Consider the following 19,778-nt stretch of genomic DNA (forward strand, 5'->3'; position numbering starts at 1 on the left):
CGAGACGAGGCGGCAGCGACGCGCGAGAGTCCCCCTTGTTTTCTTCCACTCAACAAGGAAGTGGGAAATTCAAGCCTTAAATACCATTCCCAATAGTGTTTCCAATACTATGTGAGATTGAGCATTACCAACACCATAAAATCTTAGTTCCCGACCACATATCAAAACCGTTTGATTATTTCAGATTCATTCGATTAAAGAAGAAGAAAGATATATACCAGACCACAGATTTGAGATCGCTTTCCATTATCACTTGAAAGGCATGAGTCATATCTAATTCACTGCTACTTCCCTAACTTGACTTTCAAAAACAGTGGAGAATGAACATAGACAACTATTGCTAACTCAATCAATAAAAGACGACACCGCAAATCAAGCCCTTGAACCAATCATTTTAGCGATTAATTTCCAATAAGTTACTCTTGATACTCATGGATAACCATCATAAGACGCATTAAAACCACCGATCAAGTAAGATTATCTAATACTTTCACATGTTCCGCTACCATAATATTAACTGAATAGAAATGTTTCGAGGAGAAAACAACTGCCTGTACTTATTTACTATATTCTATTAGCATTTTCCTATGCAGAGATTTAGAAAAATACACATATATCAAAGAAATGCATGCTCATTACATAGTCAAGGAAGCACTAAAACAGATGCTTATGTATGCAGTTTAACAGTTCATTCATATTTCAGTCTCTTTGATTAGTAAGTGGTGGTCGGGAACTAAGATTTTATGGTGTTGGTAATGCTCAATCCCACATAGTATTGGAAACACTATTGGGAATGGTATTTAAGGCTTGAATTTCCCACTTCCTTGTTGAGTGGAAGAGAACAAGGGGGACTCTCGCGCACGCCGCCGCCGCCGTCTCGTCTCGTCTCGGGTCGTGGTCGTGGTAATACGTGTCTTCGACACGTTCTTTTTAGAGAAAATTATTAAGAAACAATTTTTTTTTTAACTATCACAACAAATTTTCGCAACGAATTTGGAAAATCGCAACGACAACTGTAGACAATCGCAACGAATTTGTAAACTATCGCAACAACAACTGTAGACTATCGCAACGAATTTGGAAAATCGCAACGACAACTGTAGACTATCGCAACGCGAAATGCAACGCGAATTTGCGATAGTGGAGATCGCAATACGAATTAGAGATCGCATTGCGATTTTGTTGGTCATTTTCACAAATCCCAAAAAAGTTGATCAAAATCGTATATTATCTAGGATTTTTGGTCACTGAGATTATTTTCTCACACAATTAACTTCAAACCTTATATGGTACAAAATATCTTCAAAATTGTATTAAAACCCAACGTACACTGAATAACAAAATTGAAATCAAACTATTATTTACTTTATTATCCAAAAATGTCACTGAAGTGACCTATTTTTCATCTTGATTAATGGGGTTTTATCTGTGTTTAATTTAAGAAAACAATTGCTAAAACATTGGTAATCTTGTCGGGTTTGAAATGAACAGTTGATTGGTATTGTAGATGGATTCATGGCTCGAATTGCGGTCAAGTTAGAGTAAACGAATCCCTGCTCCAGTGCCGAGGATATTGTTATTACAAAATATATGAACATAGCAGAACAAGCAAAATTCTCTCCACTAAGCAACTCACCACACGTTTCTCAACAGCAAACCATTTTTAATAAACAAGGTTCTTCGCATGAAACATCAGGAATTTGTTTAGTTTTTTGCTAAACAGATCGGTTTATAAATTGATTACTTTGGTTTTTCAAAGTCAAGAACACGACGGAACAAGCAAAATGTTTAAACTAACATCAGACGAGGGCCGTTCGAACGCAGCCCCCACTGCCACAAATTATGACGTGGGCTCTCCCTCTTGGGGAGACCTTAGGTAAGCAACTCTCCCAAGTGCAATGGAAATCACTAACCAAAGCCATGGGCCTTAATGATCACCCATCGACCCCATCTTCTCTTTTTATCTCACTAATCAGAAATGGTTGTAAATCAAACATTTACCATCTAATGCAACAAATGTTACAACAGCATCAGCAAAGGATATAAAAACCATTAAAATGCAAAAATCCAGAGTTTTCTATGCAATGTGATGAAATACAAATGCAACGACAATCACATGCAAAAGCAATGCAACGATGTAACTTACTATGAAAAATGTATACGATGGGCACAAAACATTCCTTAAAATTGTGTAAAACACATTTTTTTTACTACTATCAGTGGCGCATAAGATATCATTTTTGTTTATTTTTCCGATATAAATAAATATACATGGGGTAACAATGGCAACTTTCTTATTGTTTAAGGGGGTAAAGAAAATAGCACCAGTATATCTAATGCACTTCCATCTGCACTTGACATTACACCAAAGCCCAGAGCCACAAGAGTTAATATTGTATAAGCTTTTACACATACGAAATTACAAGCTTATTTCAATTAATTGATGGTGTTCGTTCCCTTCTTTCCTGATTCATCAGGCTGTCCAAAAGGAGAAGGCGAAGGCAAAGGAGAAGAAAAAGAACCTGCATCACTTTGTAAATTCGTAAATTTTGTTCGTACATATTACCCAGAATCGATAATCTCTATATATAAACAAATATACCTCGACGAAGAGTGGCAGCACTTTTAGAGTCGAAGGGTCCAAAGAAGCTACCAGCGGAGATCTTATGCACTTCCATTCACACTTGATGTGACACCAACCTGAACCACACGAATCGTTGCAGTCCTTCATACAATCGGCTGCACTCACAACTGCCTCATGCCCCCAAAATGATTATCACCATTACTATCATAATCATCTTCCTCCCTGCATTCGTCATTCTTCTCTTCTTCTTTTTGATTCGCCTTCAACGTTGGAAAGCTATTGGTTTTGTTGTATTGTCCCCACTATGAAAAAAATAATAATAATGGTTATTTTAAAGGAGAATTCATGGGGATGATCTTTTTCACATATGTAAACAATAATAGTATATTGAACTTTTATGTATGCTAATAAGTTACAAACTTATTTGCAATTAATCCATGATAAGCTTTCTCATCTTTCCTAATCCATCAGGCTGTGGAGAAGGTGAAGGCGAAGAACCTGCGTCCAAATGTTGCATTTTCATATATATTTCAAAATATAAATAAATAAAACGTGTGATAACTTTAAAAACATTCGTTCATACCACTAAAAAGTTTGAAATTACCCAGAAATGATAATATACAAATAAGGTATAATATCAAAATCCATCCCTAATATTTAAAAAATAATCATTTTGATTCCTATTTTTAATTAAAGCTTGGTCCCTAACACTTTATTTTTGGATAAAATGTTTCGTGGTTGGATGAAAACTATTAGTTGAGTAACGATCAAAGCATGTCGCTGATGGAACAAGTCATATGTGTCCAAAGTGATAGCACAAGATGCATCATATAAAAACTTATACACACATGACATGAGTAATATCATCATTTATATATATGTAGTATGTGTCACGTCATCACTTAAATACACACAAGAATGGAGCCATGATTAAATATTAGGAGGGGCAAGGTACACAAGTCCAAAATAGTAAGGACTTATTATTTATTTAATCTAAAAATTTGGAAGGGAACAAAAATCTATTTTTAGTTAAATTTAAATTAATAAGAACCTAAAATGCTATTAAACTAAAAATTTTGGGAGGGATTAGAGTCTCTCCCACTCTCTGTATAGCTTCGTCTTGTCACATATGATCACTTATGTACACGTAATGTTATGTCATCACTTTGGATACGTAAGACTTGTCACATCAACGATAAATTTTGACCAATAATTAATTAATAATCTCCATCCAACTAAGAATCATTTTACCCTAAAATAAAATATTGAAGATTAAAATATTAAAAAATAAAATGATAATTTTATCAGATGTTTTAGAGCGTTGCGCCTATAAATAAATAATACCTGGGAAAGAGTACTAGCGTCCGCGTATATGGGGGCATAGGAGGCAACACTAGCAGATTTAATGCACTTCCATTCGCACTTCACATTGCACAAAAATCCCGAACCACATGAATCATTGCAGTCCCTCATGCAAGCAACTGAGTCCTCCCCGAATACCGATGCCCCATCGCGCTCATCACCATTACTACCATCGTCATCATCTTCTTCATCCCTGCATTTGCCATTCCGTTCCTCGGTCGAGAACCCTTCCTCTTCGTCTCGCCTTCGATGTGGAAAGCATTGGTTTGTCTATTTCCCATTATGTTAATCTCTTAGAGAATTTTTCTAAATTTAGCGCCATTTTTAATGCTAACAAAACGGACTTTGTTAGGGAAAATGAGAACGAAATTTCTGGTAAATATTTTAAAAAGGAAAATTTTGTCAACTAAGATCCAACATTATTGTATTTACCTTTAAAACATCTGCATCGATATGTGAATACCATGTAGTGAAGATGTATACTATATTACTCGAAATTTGGATGTGAATGTAAAAGTACGACTGTGTACTTGAAACTAGTTTCTGCTTCTGACTAATAATTCCACGTCCCTTCATTGGGATCTTCTTTTTCTTTCATTTCCACGAAAGAGATGTTCTCGGTCCATTTTTTTATCTCAACTCTTCTCACCAAAACGGTGCTTTTTTTTTAATAAAACCAAATCTGGAAATAGCGTGTTAAATATATTTGGGTAAACTACGTATTTAACCACCCAATTATTTCTATGGTTCTGCTTGGTCACTAAACTATTCTCTTTCTTAAAATCATACCTAACTTATGTTTTGTTTCTATTTTGGTTACTCACTGTTAAAAAATAAATAAAAATGATGATTTGATAATTTTCAATGATTTCAAGTGTAACATTACCTTATGATACACATCAACATCATCATTTTTTTATTTAATTGTATATATTTAATTGACTTAAGGGCTACTTTTACCCTTAGTATACCCAATTTATCATTTTTGCTCTTTGATATTTTCGCATCAATTTAACCATTGAAGTTATTTAATCGTCAATATTTAAAATATTTATTATTTTTTAAGGTTTTAAGTTAGGGTTTATGGTTTAAGGTTTAATGCTTTTGGTTTAGGATGATACAATTAAACAACTTCAAGACTAAATTGATACGGAAATACCATAGAGCTAAATTCTAGTGCAAGGAGTTTTGCATATCAAACACAATTCTCTTTTCCCCACATACTTGGTGATGATTTTGAGAAAAAAAGTAGTTGGGTGATCAAAATGAAATCATTAAATAATCGAGTAATTAAATATGTAATATATGCTTGTGTTTTTAACATTAGTAACATTTTTCGATTACCGTCCCGAAAAAAACCTTAAAAAAACAAGTTGATACAGAGTACATTGTTTAAGAGGAGACAATACATTTAAATCCTAAATACATATTGTGATATTCCTTCACATGTAACACACGTGAGAAGGAAACGAATCAACCGAAGTATATCGAATATGGATAATAAGTATCTAAATTTAAATCTATCATCCGTAAATATAAAATAGACCCAAATCATAAACATCCGCATCCGATGCATAACATTGAATGTAAATATGATCTAAACCCACCAAACAAATCAAAGCATCTACAATACTCAAATTCACAGCATGAACCATTGCCATCCCAATTTGGAAATCACGAGTATAGATTATGTTTTGCAAACTCAAGTATTATAGCCAGCACGTTCAAATATGTATTATGAAGATACACTCAATCCCTTCAAATGTAATAGAAAAAAATGAAAAGTACCATTTCCCCATACAAATTAATGAAACCTGCAGAATCGTGCATGAGAATGAACGACAAAATTAATGAAATTGTTCAAATAATGTTTACCACGGGAAACCAAGCATCCATTTAAGCAGGCAAATAGCTTTGCAATAATGTTCAGATTCCAACCAGCTTAACCCAATACATCACTTGACAGCCATTTAAGTTCATGAAAGCTTCAGCTATCTGATTGTTCTATTCAGCTTGAATACCTACATTAATGTTTACTGCACAAACAGATTATCCATTCAAACAAAAATATGATAGTGATTAAAGCCCCCCTTTTTTCACTTTCCTATCCCCTTAAACGATGGTACAACAGCCTTAAACCTTCTAAGAGAATGGTGGAATTGATCGAATGGATACGAAACCGAGGACATCACCTGTATCTTCTCTCCTGGCTTCCTGAATTCCGAATAACAAATCTCCGAAAGAATATTGGAACATCTAAGCTTTAGTCCGCCTAAACTCGAACCAAATCTCATAGTGATTGAACAATAAACTGTCGTGTGTATGCTTCCCGAGATACTCGAGCCCTAAACTTGCAAGCCTTTTCGTGCATTTTTCCCCTCCCAATCGCGTACAAAACTTTATGTTATGCGAAACAAATATGCGCCCGTCATAAGGTTTCAACTTGTTCACTAAACTCTCGAGTCCAACCCACACGAGCTTATCCGGCATGTGAAGAAAAACAGCGCTAGCATATATCAAATCATACACAACATCCGATCCAAACTTCGTGAAATCCATATCCTCACCACGAACGATTAATGGTCGCTTATGTAAAAGCCCTTGCGAAGGAAGCTCATACCTATATGCAGCCATTAAGGAAAGCTCATCCCTTTCAAGACAATGGAAGTGCTCCGGTTTAAGATACCGGATAAAATGCAATCCCACACGAAGTGTTCCACAACCTATCTCGAGAACATGAGAATTAGGTGTTAGGTGACTAGATTCTGCAAGGAACTCGAAGACGTCCCGGCCTCCAGCCCATGGCTCCCCATAATTACTATGGTGCTCTTCAACAAGAAGCTCACCCGGACATGGAAGAGCAGTGTGGTTGTCTGCTTCAGATCCTTCATAGTGTGAAATACCCTTAAAGCTGAACATTCCACAAAATTTTATCACTAATTTGAAATATAAACACAAGTTCAATATAATTCTTTGATATTAGAGTACAATCAAGCTCTCTTTATTTATTTCTTCTAATTTCTTTTATTTTTATTTATGGTACAATCTAAACAAAGCAACATTGATCGAATTTAATATCAAATAAGTTAACCTTCACTACTGTTTAAGCTAATAACCTTCGTTAATCCATCTATCTTCTCCATTTCAACTTATTTCGAGGGAAAAATAAAACAGATAAAAAAACACAGGAATTGAAATCCAAAGCTTAAAAGGAAAAAAGAATTCGATCGAGAATTACTTGTTCAGATCTTCCAATTGTCGAGCACGTGTTCGAGGATTGATCCCTTTACGAAGCACATTATCGTGCATATGTAATCCATTAGCTCGGATCTGATCTTTCACCCACTCTATATCATCTCTGCTGGTAGAAATCCTCCGATCCGCATCTTCTTCCCTCATTGAACCACCGGATACGGCGGCGGTAAAGGCGGTGGGAGGGATGGAAGGAGGGAAAGTGCAAGGAGAAGGAGAAGAGAGGTAAGAAGAGATGAAGAACAAGAACACGGCGGCGGCGGAGACTGAGAGAAGTAGAACTGGAATCGTTATCAATATCCCTTTTTGTGATGATTGCGCCATTCGTCAATTCCCCTCCACATACGAACTCTCGACAGTTTCTGAGATTGGGAATTTTTTATTTATTTTTGTTTTAAGAGCTCTTTGAGAATGTCGGTTTCAGTGGAGAAGAGAAGACCGACGTCGTTTGTGCATTTTTTAATTCTTCAACTATAAAAGTTTATGAAATAACGCTCGATTTAAAAAATTAACAAATTAATCTGTTATTGTAAAATATTATGGTTAAATTCCACGTTTAGTAACTCAGTTATCATTATTGTTCCGTTTTGGTCATTCAATTATTTTTTAAAATCATACTAGTGTTCTGTTTTGATCTCATTTTAATCAACTACCGTTAAAACATTTACGGTAATGGTACGTCATAGTTAAATTTTTAAAAAATTATCATATCAGCAGTTCTGTTAATTTTCTAACGACAAATAACTAAAAGAAAATTAAAATATAACACTAAATATGTTTTATTGTTTGATCATTAATAAAATTAACATAACAATAAATTTGTCACCCAAAGTTAAAATTTTATCTTAATTTAATTTTTATTTTAAAAATAATTTTTTTAATTTTTTAATTTTTTATTGATTTAATCCCTACTTTCACCTCATCTTTTTCCTTCATTTTTTGTGACATTTTGGTTATTATTTATTAGTTCTATTTTCTTGTCGTTAATATTTTAGAATTAGAATCAAACTAATATAAGAAATAATTTGAAAATTAACTTTTTTATTGCATTATTTTTATTAACTACCATATCATTTATATTAAATTTTTAATAATAACGAATTCAGAGATATGCGTAAGATTTTATATTAAGGGATAAACTTATAAAATTTTAGGAGAACATAAATAAATTATCAATAAAAATATATATATAAATTATAAGAGAATTTAAAATTTTTAAGGGCAACAACGCCCTATCAACCCTCCTCAATCCATCCTGAACAAATCAATTTATTACTTTTTTTCAAAATAGATGGTGGTTTTATAATTTTTCATAGTTGAGTAATTTAAAAAAAGAGACCTATAATTATGGGACAATTGCTCGTTTTACCCTTATTATTATTTAATTTCTGATAGCGCGGGTTCTAAATATATAATTTATATTATTTTATTTAAAAAATATTGCTGTCGGTCCTCGGATCGTGGAAAGTTCGACTGGGGAACAGAAACTCCTCTCTCTACAAGAACTTAAAATTATAATCGAAGATCGACACAAAGAGACTGTCGGAGACAATGGCAGCAAAACCTAGATTAGGTTTTGAAAATCCAACGGATTTTCCTTTGCCGTTTCATCTCCAGCAACGGGATGCCGCCTAAGCCCCGTCCGTTCCTGCCACCAGTCGCTACTGTCTCCGGCGTCTAATCACTCCTACCAACAGGTTAGCGGAACAGTATACTGTAAATATTTCTATTTCTTTTCTATTATTTTTCAATTTGGGATTCATGGAATTTGCGACTTACATTGGGTTTCAATTGTTTCACCGATTTTTTTTTTTGCCAACATGGAAATTTACTGTGTTATGGTGTTAAGGGTATTAGGGTGACTGTTGGATCAAGTCAAACTAAGTCAAAAGATTTTGAGTTATAAAGTCTTATTCAATTGAAGTCAACTTAAAAATCAATTCACTAATTACTATTTTTTTTATTATTCGAGTTGTATTTTATAATTCTTTGAATTAATAGGGTGCTTAACGAGTTGATCAATTCGAACTCGACTCGAGATTATTTTGCGTACGACACGATTATTTTCTTGAGCCAGTTGAATAACATTTAGCAAATTTGAGGTGTATTCTGAGGTGCTTTGAAGTGAGCTCGGGATTAAGTTTAAACTTTAGAAAATCGTGTTTGACAGTAAATATTGGATTTTTCGAATGCAAGGTTATATCTTTCCCTTTTCAGGTCTAGTCCAACTACAAAGAAAAATCATAGGTCGGGTATTTAGCCAAGTCAGGTAACTTTTTTTTATAGAATTATTTTATTTCCTGGGTTCGAATTAACGGGTCAATATATCAAATCAATCGAGTAGAGTATGTTTGAACACCTCTAATTACAATAGGTTAATGTACTTGGGTCATATTTTATTTTTGCAAATGGAGTTTCGTACTAGTTACTTTGTCGTACTATAATATCATAAATTTATAATCTCATAATTTCATCAATTATAACTTACAAGTCAGGTAAATATTATATCAATTCAATTACAAGTCATATTATTTACATGTTAAGTCAATTACATGCCAAATTCATAACATATCAAGTTGATAACAGGTTGGGTAATATCAATTATTTACCAAATTAATCTCGATATGATTTCATATTAGGTCGGATGTAGGTAGAATTCGATTATCATATTATCGGTTCAATTCAGTTTCATATAGTTCTTAGGTAGGGTGTAGGTTGGGCTCAAATCCGAAATTTCTAGGTCCAACTCCATTTTAGGTCCATACCAATTTAGACTTGAACAGATTGTAGATCACCACCACCTCGAATCACAAACAGCTCCGACTTAAGTCTATTTTAGTCAATTTTATCGGTCGGGTACATCCCTTAAAGATAGTGATCACTAGGAAAAACCATCGGGCAGAGTAGCAATCGGAAGACGACGCCCTACTTGCAACGCTTCATGAGCAACCCGCCATGCAAAGATGCGAATTTTAGGCAAAACTTTGAGCGTGGAAATAATCTGACATGCCTGCGACGGTTGCCCAATATCATGATATCGCATGACGGTATGAACCATTGATACCCAGACCTTGCAGAGTACACTCCCGAATAATGGTTGCCCCATACGAGAATATCCTCCCTACAAGGCGAGATCGAGACGCGCCGAGTCTCCTTAGCTTCGACATTCACAAAGAGCCTCCTAATTTTCTCCTCGTTCCAAACAGCCCGGTCCTGCAACATGAACTCTTTGCAAAGAATGGGGTTTTTCAGTATTATCAGTGTAAAGCACCAAGGAAGAAACCACGCGGACCCACCCCATCAATCCCCGTGCATTCGTGTATTACTCTCAATACCAACACGGTAGAAAAAACTCGAGCATAGGGAAATGAGCAAGAATTTTTTTTTCCTCATCTTCTTTTAACTTCAAATGCCATTGATTACTTAAATTGATGGGTTATATGTTTATTGCATAAATAAGTTGGTAGGATTCTCGACCTTAAGTCCCATTTCATCTCTTTTCCGTCTCCGTAAATAAGTCGGATTCTTATATAAGTCGCTACATATAACTAAATGGAGGAGGTTCTCTCTCATATTATTCCGATCTTCGAAATCAAGCGACATTTATTGATCGTCTGTAATTTCACTATGAAATCACCTCACCCTCATTCATCTCTTTTTTTGGTTTTCAAATAGAGACAAAATAATTTTTGACACCAGTCAACAGTCATCTGATCATCGAATATAACTCTTTTTGAAATCAGAAGAGATGAACCGTCTATAACTGTGGTGACACATATTTCGCATCAACAAAAAATTATCGATACATTTTATGCTATATTACAATTCATTATTCACTCTACTTTCACCGAATTGATTATTTTTCATTTAAGTACAGGGAATCAAATGTAACCTAAATTCAAATTCAACATACGATATAAAAATTAATTGCTTAGTTAAATAAATCTTAATGGTTCCAGTTTACCATAAATTGCAAGGCGTTAAAAGATTGAGAGCAGCCCGTTTCAGTGGAGAAAATCATTTATAAGGTTGTATGGTGTTTTGGTGAGCATGAGGAGGAGCAAACATGAATCCATGTGCGATCAGGTTGGCGTGGTTGCTGTTTGCAACGCTGGTTTTGGCTGCGAGCATAGAGGCTGTGCTTGTGAAAGTAATACTCTATAACGATTTGGAAGATAAGAAGGAACTGACCATCCATTGCAAATCCAAGGACGACGACCTCGGCGTTCATGTTCTTTCTTACAGGGAATCCTATGGTTTCCGATTTCAACCAAACTACTTCGCTCGGACCTTATTTTTCTGTCGCGTGACATCGAATGGAAAATCGCATTGGTTCGACGTTTTCGATGGAGAGAGGGAATGGACTTGGGGTGAGGGTTGCCTAGAAACAGATGATAAATGCGTGTGGAATGTAAGACAAAACGGTCCTTGTACGGGGACTTTTAATCATTGTTACGGTTGGAACAAGTAGGGGTTCCTAAATCACTCTCAAAATCTATAATAATCACTTGTATTAACTGAAATCTCAACTGCTGGTTTGCATGTCAACTGTGTTTTACCTTTAATTAATTCACGACCACATAAACGCACAAACCGGTAGAAAAGAAAATTTTTATGTTAGGACAAGTTTTCAAAATTTTAAGAAGGGACGATTGCTCAAGCCATCTCTTCGATCCATCCATACATCCTCCCTTTATAAGAATCATTCATCGTTTTTCTTGATGAATTCGTCATCAGTAGCAACCTTCACTGTAGTTTATCTACTGATCTATGTGGGGGGAAAGAATTCAACTTTTAAAGACAGTAAGGTACACATGTAGTCTACACTTCCTCAATCCCACCACAATTCTCCACCGGTCCTGCATCTTTAACATACAAGTTAGCAAATAAAACATACGATAAATTTTTAGTACTTTAACTATCACTTTTATTCTATTTTTATTATCTAATATATTTTTTAAAATCATAATTAACGTTTAGTTTTGGTTTTATTTTTGTCGTTCATCGTTAAAAATTTAATGGTGACGTTGACAAGTCACCATAAGATAATACCACATTATCATTAAAAAATAAAAAATATCAAGTCAGTGGTTCTATTATTTTTTTAACTGTAGGTGACTAAAACGAAACATAAATTAAATGTTAGGTATGATTTTAAAAAAATAATTGTGTGACAAAAACTGAACAAAATTAATAGTTAGGGTACTGACCATGTAGTTTACCCTGAAACATATAGTCACAAAATATAAAAAAAATCAAAGAAAACAATAGCTTCCTTTGAAATTGCTTGTAAATTTAAACGGAATTCAAAACTCAACTCTAATTTCATAAACTAAATTAGATTTTGAAAAAAAATTAAATAAAATTTAAATTATAAAATAAAACTCCTCAAATTTTAAAATTAATATTTTTAAACTTGATTCAACTCGATCGAATACTCAACCCTATCTAACATTTTTGCGTTACTGAAAAAGTGGAAAATAAAAATTGGATGCAGCAAGTGAGTCTGCTGCATCAAATTTTGATTGTCTTTTTCTTTAATTATGTTCTTTGGTATTATTTGAGTAATCTACAAAAAAATAATTTATATGGTTTTAAACCTTAATTTTTTTTCTCTTTTCTGTCATCGTTAGTTTTTTTTATCTTTGTGATTGGTGACGACATTAATTTTAGTGTTGATCACGACTGTTTCTATTCATTGTTTTTTTTGTTGTATATATTTTTTTTAATTTTAAAAATGTTGTCTGGTATGTTTTCCTCTTCATTTATGATACGTTTCTTCTATCTTTTAGCATGTTTTCGATCGTTTGGTTGCTATTTTCATTTATTTTTTTCTCAAGGCTTGATTTAATATTGTCACGATTTGATCAAGATTGTGTTTATTTGTAATCATGATGATCTTGTAACATCTTAAATCAGGGTCAGTGACTAAATTACAAATTTAAAAACTATGTGCTCGATTTCGAAATAAGTTAAAAGTTCATGGATTTAATTGAGGAAAGTTGATGTTGGATTTAATGGTAAAGTTTGGAAATAACAAGGGTATTATGGTCTTTTCTAAGAGAAGGTTTTTTAATCTCTTTTTAAGGGATATAAAAACGTGGGAAAGGAGATAATTTCTCCATAGTATTCTTCAGTCTTCTTCTTCATCCTCTCCACCGTGAAGCCTTGTATAAGGTAAGTGGGTCTTCAGTTGGTTAATTCTTTCGTTTTAAAGCTTGTTTTGATTCTTGAGATGCTAAGAAAGATTAAGGAAAGCTTTAGGTGGCTTAAAACTCAAAGATTAGCAAGTTATGAGAAATTAAGAAAAATGAGCTTTTAAGTGAATTTTTGAAATAGAATGAGTTAATAGATTTTGAAGTTTAATTTGACTTGTCAAGGGTTAAATTAAGAGATATGAAGTGATAGACTGGGTTTTAGAACATGTTGGAAATTTAGTGTGATTCTTGAATGTAATGTAAATGATAGAATTTTGAGTTTAAAGAAGTGATTATGGAGTAGAAATGAGTTTAAATATGTGTATGAAAGTTAGGAATATTAAAGGGAGTGAAGTATGAAGTGTTGAGCTGAAAATGAAGTGATTTTCGAGCTGAAAATGAAGTGATTTTCGAGCTGAAAAATATGATTTCTGGGCAAGGGGAACCGATACCCCTTCAAACGAACAAAAATTTCCAGAATGTCATGAGGGAATCGAACCCCCATAGTAGGGAACATATTCCCCCTAAAGGAAAATTGTGAATATTGGTTTAATAAGTTGTTTAAGTTGTTAGTATCAAATTACAAGGTATATGTATCTAATAATTGTCTTAAAATATATAATTATGTAGATTCAGAGCCTAATAAAGTTCCAGAATCATTGACAAGTAAGATCGATCAAGGGGAAAGATAAGAGATTGGAATTAACTAGTGAGGCCAGGTGAGTGCATACAAGTTAGTTTATGATGTTTAACGGAAATAAGACTTGCGACAAGTCTATTTCCTATATTAGAATGCCTGAATGTATGATCATATGCATATGTTTGATTTGGGTATATGTGATATATATATATAATAGTATGTATTAAATGATTTGTGTGAATGCATGCAGTGTGATAAGTTATAGGAATTAATATGAATGATCTATATGATTACATGAGAATGTGAAATAGGTTATATGATAGGTGACCATACATGTTACATAGTAAATGTGATCAATTATAAGAATCAATATAATAGATTTATATGACTACAGGAGAAAGGTGATGAGTTAAATAAGATTAGACTATAGAGTAATATGAGAATAATATATTAGTGAAGGGAATTGAGTATAAATGATAATGCCAAACTATAAGATAAGTGTTATAGAGAAAAGTATATTTAAAGAGAATTATGGTATAGGATTTAAGTGAAATTTAACTAAATAAATAGATTAAACTGGTATAAATGGAAAATGAGATAAGTTAAGTAGCATTTACCTAGGAGATAACATAAGATTATATGAATAAGTAGCATAAATGACATAAGGAAAACTTATGTGTTATATGATTTCAGCATTGAAATGAACAAAAGATATATTCAGGTGAAGTTATTCGGTGATATGAGTATATGTCATTATTATACGGTTTAGATGAAATACTAAACATGAATAAATGTGATTGTGTGAGAAATGATAGAAACTATATGAGAACATGTATATGTGAAAGTAAACTATGTGGTTATATGTTATATGAATACAAGAACCTGAGATATGTAACATGTGAATTATATGGAAATGATCTACGTCTAAGTGAACTATGTGACTATGTGATTATATGAAAATGTGATATTGAGTTATGTTCAAAAACTATGAGACTACGTGCCCAGGTAATATGAATATGTGAACATGTGAAATGACCTAAATGATAATGCCCATGTTATGTGTCATGAGAGCTAGGGGTATAGTTGGCATGCCAAGAGTCGAGGGTCTACGCGGTTCTTCGGGACATATATATATTCTTTGAAACATGTGTGAAGTCTTGTGAGACACATACTTGATCCCTAGTATATGTATATGATTCTTAAGGAATGATATGTGGTCCTTATGGACATTATTATATGGCACTTCGGTGCATTTCTACGCGGCACTACGGTGCAATTCTACGTGACACTTCGGTGCATTTATACGAGCTGTGGTGACAGCATTAGTGCACAACCTCTATAGACTCACATATCTATAGTTCTCACATGTGTTCATGGGCTAATAAAAATAATAAGATAAATAAACTTGGTATGATTATATGTTTATTTCGTTGTGAACTGATATATGTGCTATGATGTGATAATTAAGGATATTATGGATAAGAGTATAAAATTATAAGGACTAATGTACAAATTGATAATATAGAAATGATTGTACATAAATATGTATGTTTTGATATAATGATATATGTGTTTCTTGTGACATGGTACAAGTGCATATATATGTTGATGTATATATAAATGAGCTATATGATTTGATAGCATAAAACAGTCATGCATGATTAGTGGGTATGAATTTCATTATATGTGTTTTTTATGCCTCACTAAGTCATCGACTTAGCGTGTGATTGTTTCAAACGTAGGTTACAGAAGCGAGAAGAGAAGAGAAGAAGAGTAAGACAGGTCAGCACCTCCCTTACAAAATTTCAGATCAGAAAATAGAGGATTTAAATGTTTTTGGTTATTTTGAGTATAGTTGGCATGTACTAATTGGTTGAATTAGTTATGATCTGATTGATTTTGGGTATTGTGGTCAATTTATGTAACTAAACCGCTTTTACTTTAATGAAAGATTTAAATTTTCTTTGAATTTTGTCAAGAGTCAAAGTTTGAAAAGTCAATGTGACATCTCAGACTCGTATCCAGGTCGGGTACGGGTTGGGGGTGTTACAGATCTTCTCTGCTTTAGACTCTTGGATTGAATTTGGATACGCGACTTACATTTGTGAATAGTTTTCTCACGTCGCTCGATTTTGATTTATGATTTGTCGGTGGTCTTTAAATAACTTAATCTCCTATTTGTGGTGTTTGTTTATCTATCCTTTATTCGAGATTGTTTGGCTATGTTTTTAACATTTTTCTCATATGATCCTTGTGTGATCTTAAGTTGTTGAGATTTAAGGCTCTATGAGATCAACCGAAAAAGTGGCCAAGAGGGGTGAATTGGCTTAATTAAAAATTTTGGGAATTAAGGAGAAAGGATAAAAAAATTGCACAATGATTTATAGTGGTTCAACTTCCTCAATGAAGTTTATATCCACTACCTTAGCACCTCAGTAAGGATTTCTAACAAATTCACTAATTTGTTCTTTCTTTTTCTAGGCTCAAGAGTAACTTTTACAAATTCACTATCTTTTCAATAGCTAAGATAGAACCAAAACCCCTTTTACAAAAATAAAGAAATGTAAACAAGAAAACCTCAAAAAGGTAGGTGTTTACGAATTAAGCTCATAAAATACTCTATATACAAGAAAAAAAGAAAATAAGATTGAAAGAGCTTTTCTCTTGATGTGGATTGTTCGGATAGGTGTTGTAACCTTCTTCAAGTGTATCAACTTGTTTTTATATGTTGGAATGAGTTTGTAGTCATTTCTAGCCGTTGGGGATTAAATTTCCTACAAAATAAAACTGCTCAGACTAGGGAGTATCAGTGCTACAATAATAATAAAAACTAGTCATTTTCAACCGTTGGGCGAGGAGTATAGATACTAGAGTTTACAGTATCCATACTACTATACAGTAGTATCGATACTCCTAAGAATATCGGTACCAATTTTTCATTCTAGAATTGAGCACATTTAAAACCATAGGCAATATCGGTATTGCCATGAGAGTATGATATTTCTCTTACCTTATGTATCAATACTACAAAAATAGTATCGATACCGTTCAAGAGGTATCAATACTGTAAAAACAATATTGGTACTTTCTCCCAGAAAATTGTTTTGTGTCCAAATTATAGTTTAATGAACTTTTGAAATATTTTTGAAAATTTTGAAAAAATAAATTTAGTCCAAAAAATATTTTTCCCTTAAGTTTTTTTTATATCAAAATAGGTTCAACAGTCTCCTCCTGTTTGATATAACAAAACATTTGAAAAATGACATTGACAAAACTCTCGCTTAATAAAACATTTAATGAAAAAGAGAAGTATTTTAGAAAATATTAAAGCTCCCCTTTTTTATTTTTAAAATTGAATTTTTCAAACCTATAATTCTCCCCTTTTTGTTATATCAAAAATAATTCAAACATTTATGTTAAAAAATAACAATGGAGAGTAAGTAGACATTTTAACATAGAAACCATTTGAAAGATCAAAAGCTCCCCCCCTCAACAAATGCATTCCAAAAAACAATTTGACTTTAAAAGCTTGACACTTAAAAACTATTGAATTTCAACAAAGATGAACTAACATGTTAGTAACACATTAAATTTAATATATCCAAATCTATTCTACTTTATGCAATATTAACATGAGACATTAAAGTTCATATGCATAAAGCTTTTCAAAATGTTATGCATTTGAAAATTGATATAAATTGTTAGAGAGGTATCATTTGCAATAAAAAATACACGCATAGCATTTAAATTTAAGGTCAAAAATAAAAGTTTGTAAAAAACATTAAAACATATTTGACCAAAAATCATTTGATGAATTTTTTTTATGAAAAATCAATAAAACTTTAAAAATGTTCATCATAACACATTTTAACATACATGAGATGAAAAATAATATACAATCATTTATGCTCAAAACTCATGCATGCATAAAACAAAATAGACAACCAATTATGTAAAATTAAAAACATTAAGTGTAGAGATTATCTATTCCTTTCCTTGTGTGGCTAGAACATTTGATATTTCTTCACTTTTATCACCATAGCTCTCACACACCTACAAGAGGCATTTACTTTGTTTTTGGTGCTCAAATTTTTAAGTCCTTGAATGTTAGTTTCAATGTCCCTTGTTCCCTTAGGAACCCATAGTTGTCTAATTTTAAAATGTTTTCTAAGTTTTAAAAGACAAGTATGTTCTATATGACCATGAAAATGACAATGTGAGCATTTTGTTATTTTTAAACATGATGAATTGTTTTGAGAAATTATTTCATTTTCTTTTATTAAGCATTTGAGCTTAACTTTCAAATCAAGATTTTCTTTTTCTAAATCATTGATTTTTTTTTGAAAGCTCTAAATCATTCTTCAAAATTTCATTTTGTTTTTCAAAATCAAACTTTGCTATTCAAAATCAAATCATTTTTAACTTTAAATTTTAAAATTAATTTCCTATATTTGGAATTCATGGTCTCAAATTCCAAATACAATTTAAATAACTAAAGTTAGAAGTTACCTTTGAATCTTTTCTGATGGCTACGAGACATAAGTTTTCTTCATCATTAAAGTCAGAATGGGACATTCATATTTGACAAGTCATGTTCTTTGGCACTCAAAGCACACTGGGGGACCTTTTCTCTTACTCGATCCATGTTTCACTTTTTTTTCTTTGGAAGACATGAATCTAGTGAATCTTTCGAAGAGCTTGGTCATCTCTTCATCTTCATCCACCTCTTCACTTGAGTCTTGATTACTCTCATTAGTGATTCTTACCTCATTTTTTTCTTGTTATTCTCTTCTTGTTCTTCTTTCTTATTTTAGAGTTTTACCTCATGAGTGAGTAGAGAACCGATAAACTCATCGAGGGTGTACAACTCCAAGTCCTTAGCTTTTTTAATGGTGGTTGCTTTGCCCTCCTAAGACGTAGGCAATGAGGCAAGCATATTTATCACTGTTTCTTCATTGGGATAGATCTTCCCAAAGTTCTTCAAATCATTAATGATTGAAGTGAATTGATCAAATATCATTTTTATGTTTTATTGGGCTTCATCTTGAAGTTCTCGTAGTTAAGAGTGAGAATGTCAATCTTGGACTTCTTCACTTGGTTTGTTCCTTCATGGGTCACCTCCAACTTGTCTCCAATCTCCTTAGCATTGGAGCATAAATATACTCTACTATATTCGTCCAAGCCAATAGCACAAAAGAGAATGTACCTGGCTTTGGCATTGAGTTGGACAAGCTTCTTATCTTCACTTGTCCATTCCGATCGATTCCTTAGATGAACGAGAGAGCTGTCAACGATGACATCCCAAATCGTAGGGTCGATGGCTTAGATGAACAACATCATCCTATTCTTCCAATATGAATAATTTTCTCCATTGAAGTAAGAAGGCCTATGGATGGAGTAAGAGTCCTCAAGGTAGTAAACATCGAATGTGGAAGTCATATTATCGGTTGTGTCAGAAATTGATAAAGAGCTTCAAAGATCTTCACAAGGTTATTAAACCATTGATTTGTGACCCACTCTGATACCAATTGTTGAGATTTGAGGCTCTATAAGATCAACCGAAAAAATGGCCAATAAGGGTGAATTGACTTAATTAAAAATTTTGGGAATTAAGGAGAAATGATAAGAAAATTTGCACAATGATTTATAGTGGTTCAACTTCCTCAATGAAGTCTACATTCACTACCTTAGCTCCTCAATAAGGATTTCTAACAAATTCACTAATTTGTTCTTTCTATTTCTA

At 32.9% G+C, this 19,778-nt stretch overlaps 2 protein-coding genes and 1 pseudogene across 3 annotated transcripts; 1 reads left to right on the plus strand and 2 right to left on the minus strand.

Moving 5' to 3' along the window:
* Positions 1–1,804: 1,804 nt before the first annotated feature.
* Positions 1,805–1,956, minus strand: LOC120214033 (annotated as a pseudogene).
* A 3,919-nt stretch (positions 1,957–5,875) lies between these two features.
* On the minus strand, positions 5,876–7,551 carry LOC120213359. 2 transcript variants are annotated; one of them, XM_039211546.1, is made up of 3 exons: positions 7,185–7,551; positions 6,194–6,857; positions 5,876–6,160 (listed from the first exon to the last, which is right to left on the minus strand). In XM_039211546.1, exons 1-2 carry the CDS (start codon positions 7,520–7,522, stop codon positions 6,203–6,205), a joined length of 993 nt encoding a protein of 330 aa, XP_039067477.1. In that variant the 5' UTR covers positions 7,523–7,551; the 3' UTR covers positions 5,876–6,160; positions 6,194–6,202. The 2 variants fall into 2 exon arrangements, with proteins under 2 accessions (XP_039067477.1, XP_039067472.1); XM_039211541.1 differs by having other exon boundaries at positions 5,877–6,163; positions 6,197–6,857.
* Positions 7,552–11,264: 3,713 nt separating this feature from the next.
* Positions 11,265–11,669, plus strand: LOC120213967 (S-protein homolog 2-like). Its single transcript, XM_039212001.1, has one exon. The coding sequence runs from the start codon at positions 11,265–11,267 to the stop codon at positions 11,667–11,669; it is 405 nt and encodes a 134-aa protein (XP_039067932.1).
* Positions 11,670–19,778: the final 8,109 nt, after the last annotated feature.

The sequence above is a fragment of the Hibiscus syriacus genome, unplaced genomic scaffold (genome assembly GCF_006381635.1).
Source record: "Hibiscus syriacus cultivar Baekdansim isolate YM2019G1 unplaced genomic scaffold, ASM638163v2 tig00000738_pilon, whole genome shotgun sequence".
Lineage (NCBI taxonomy): Eukaryota > Viridiplantae > Streptophyta > Magnoliopsida > Malvales > Malvaceae > Hibiscus > Hibiscus syriacus.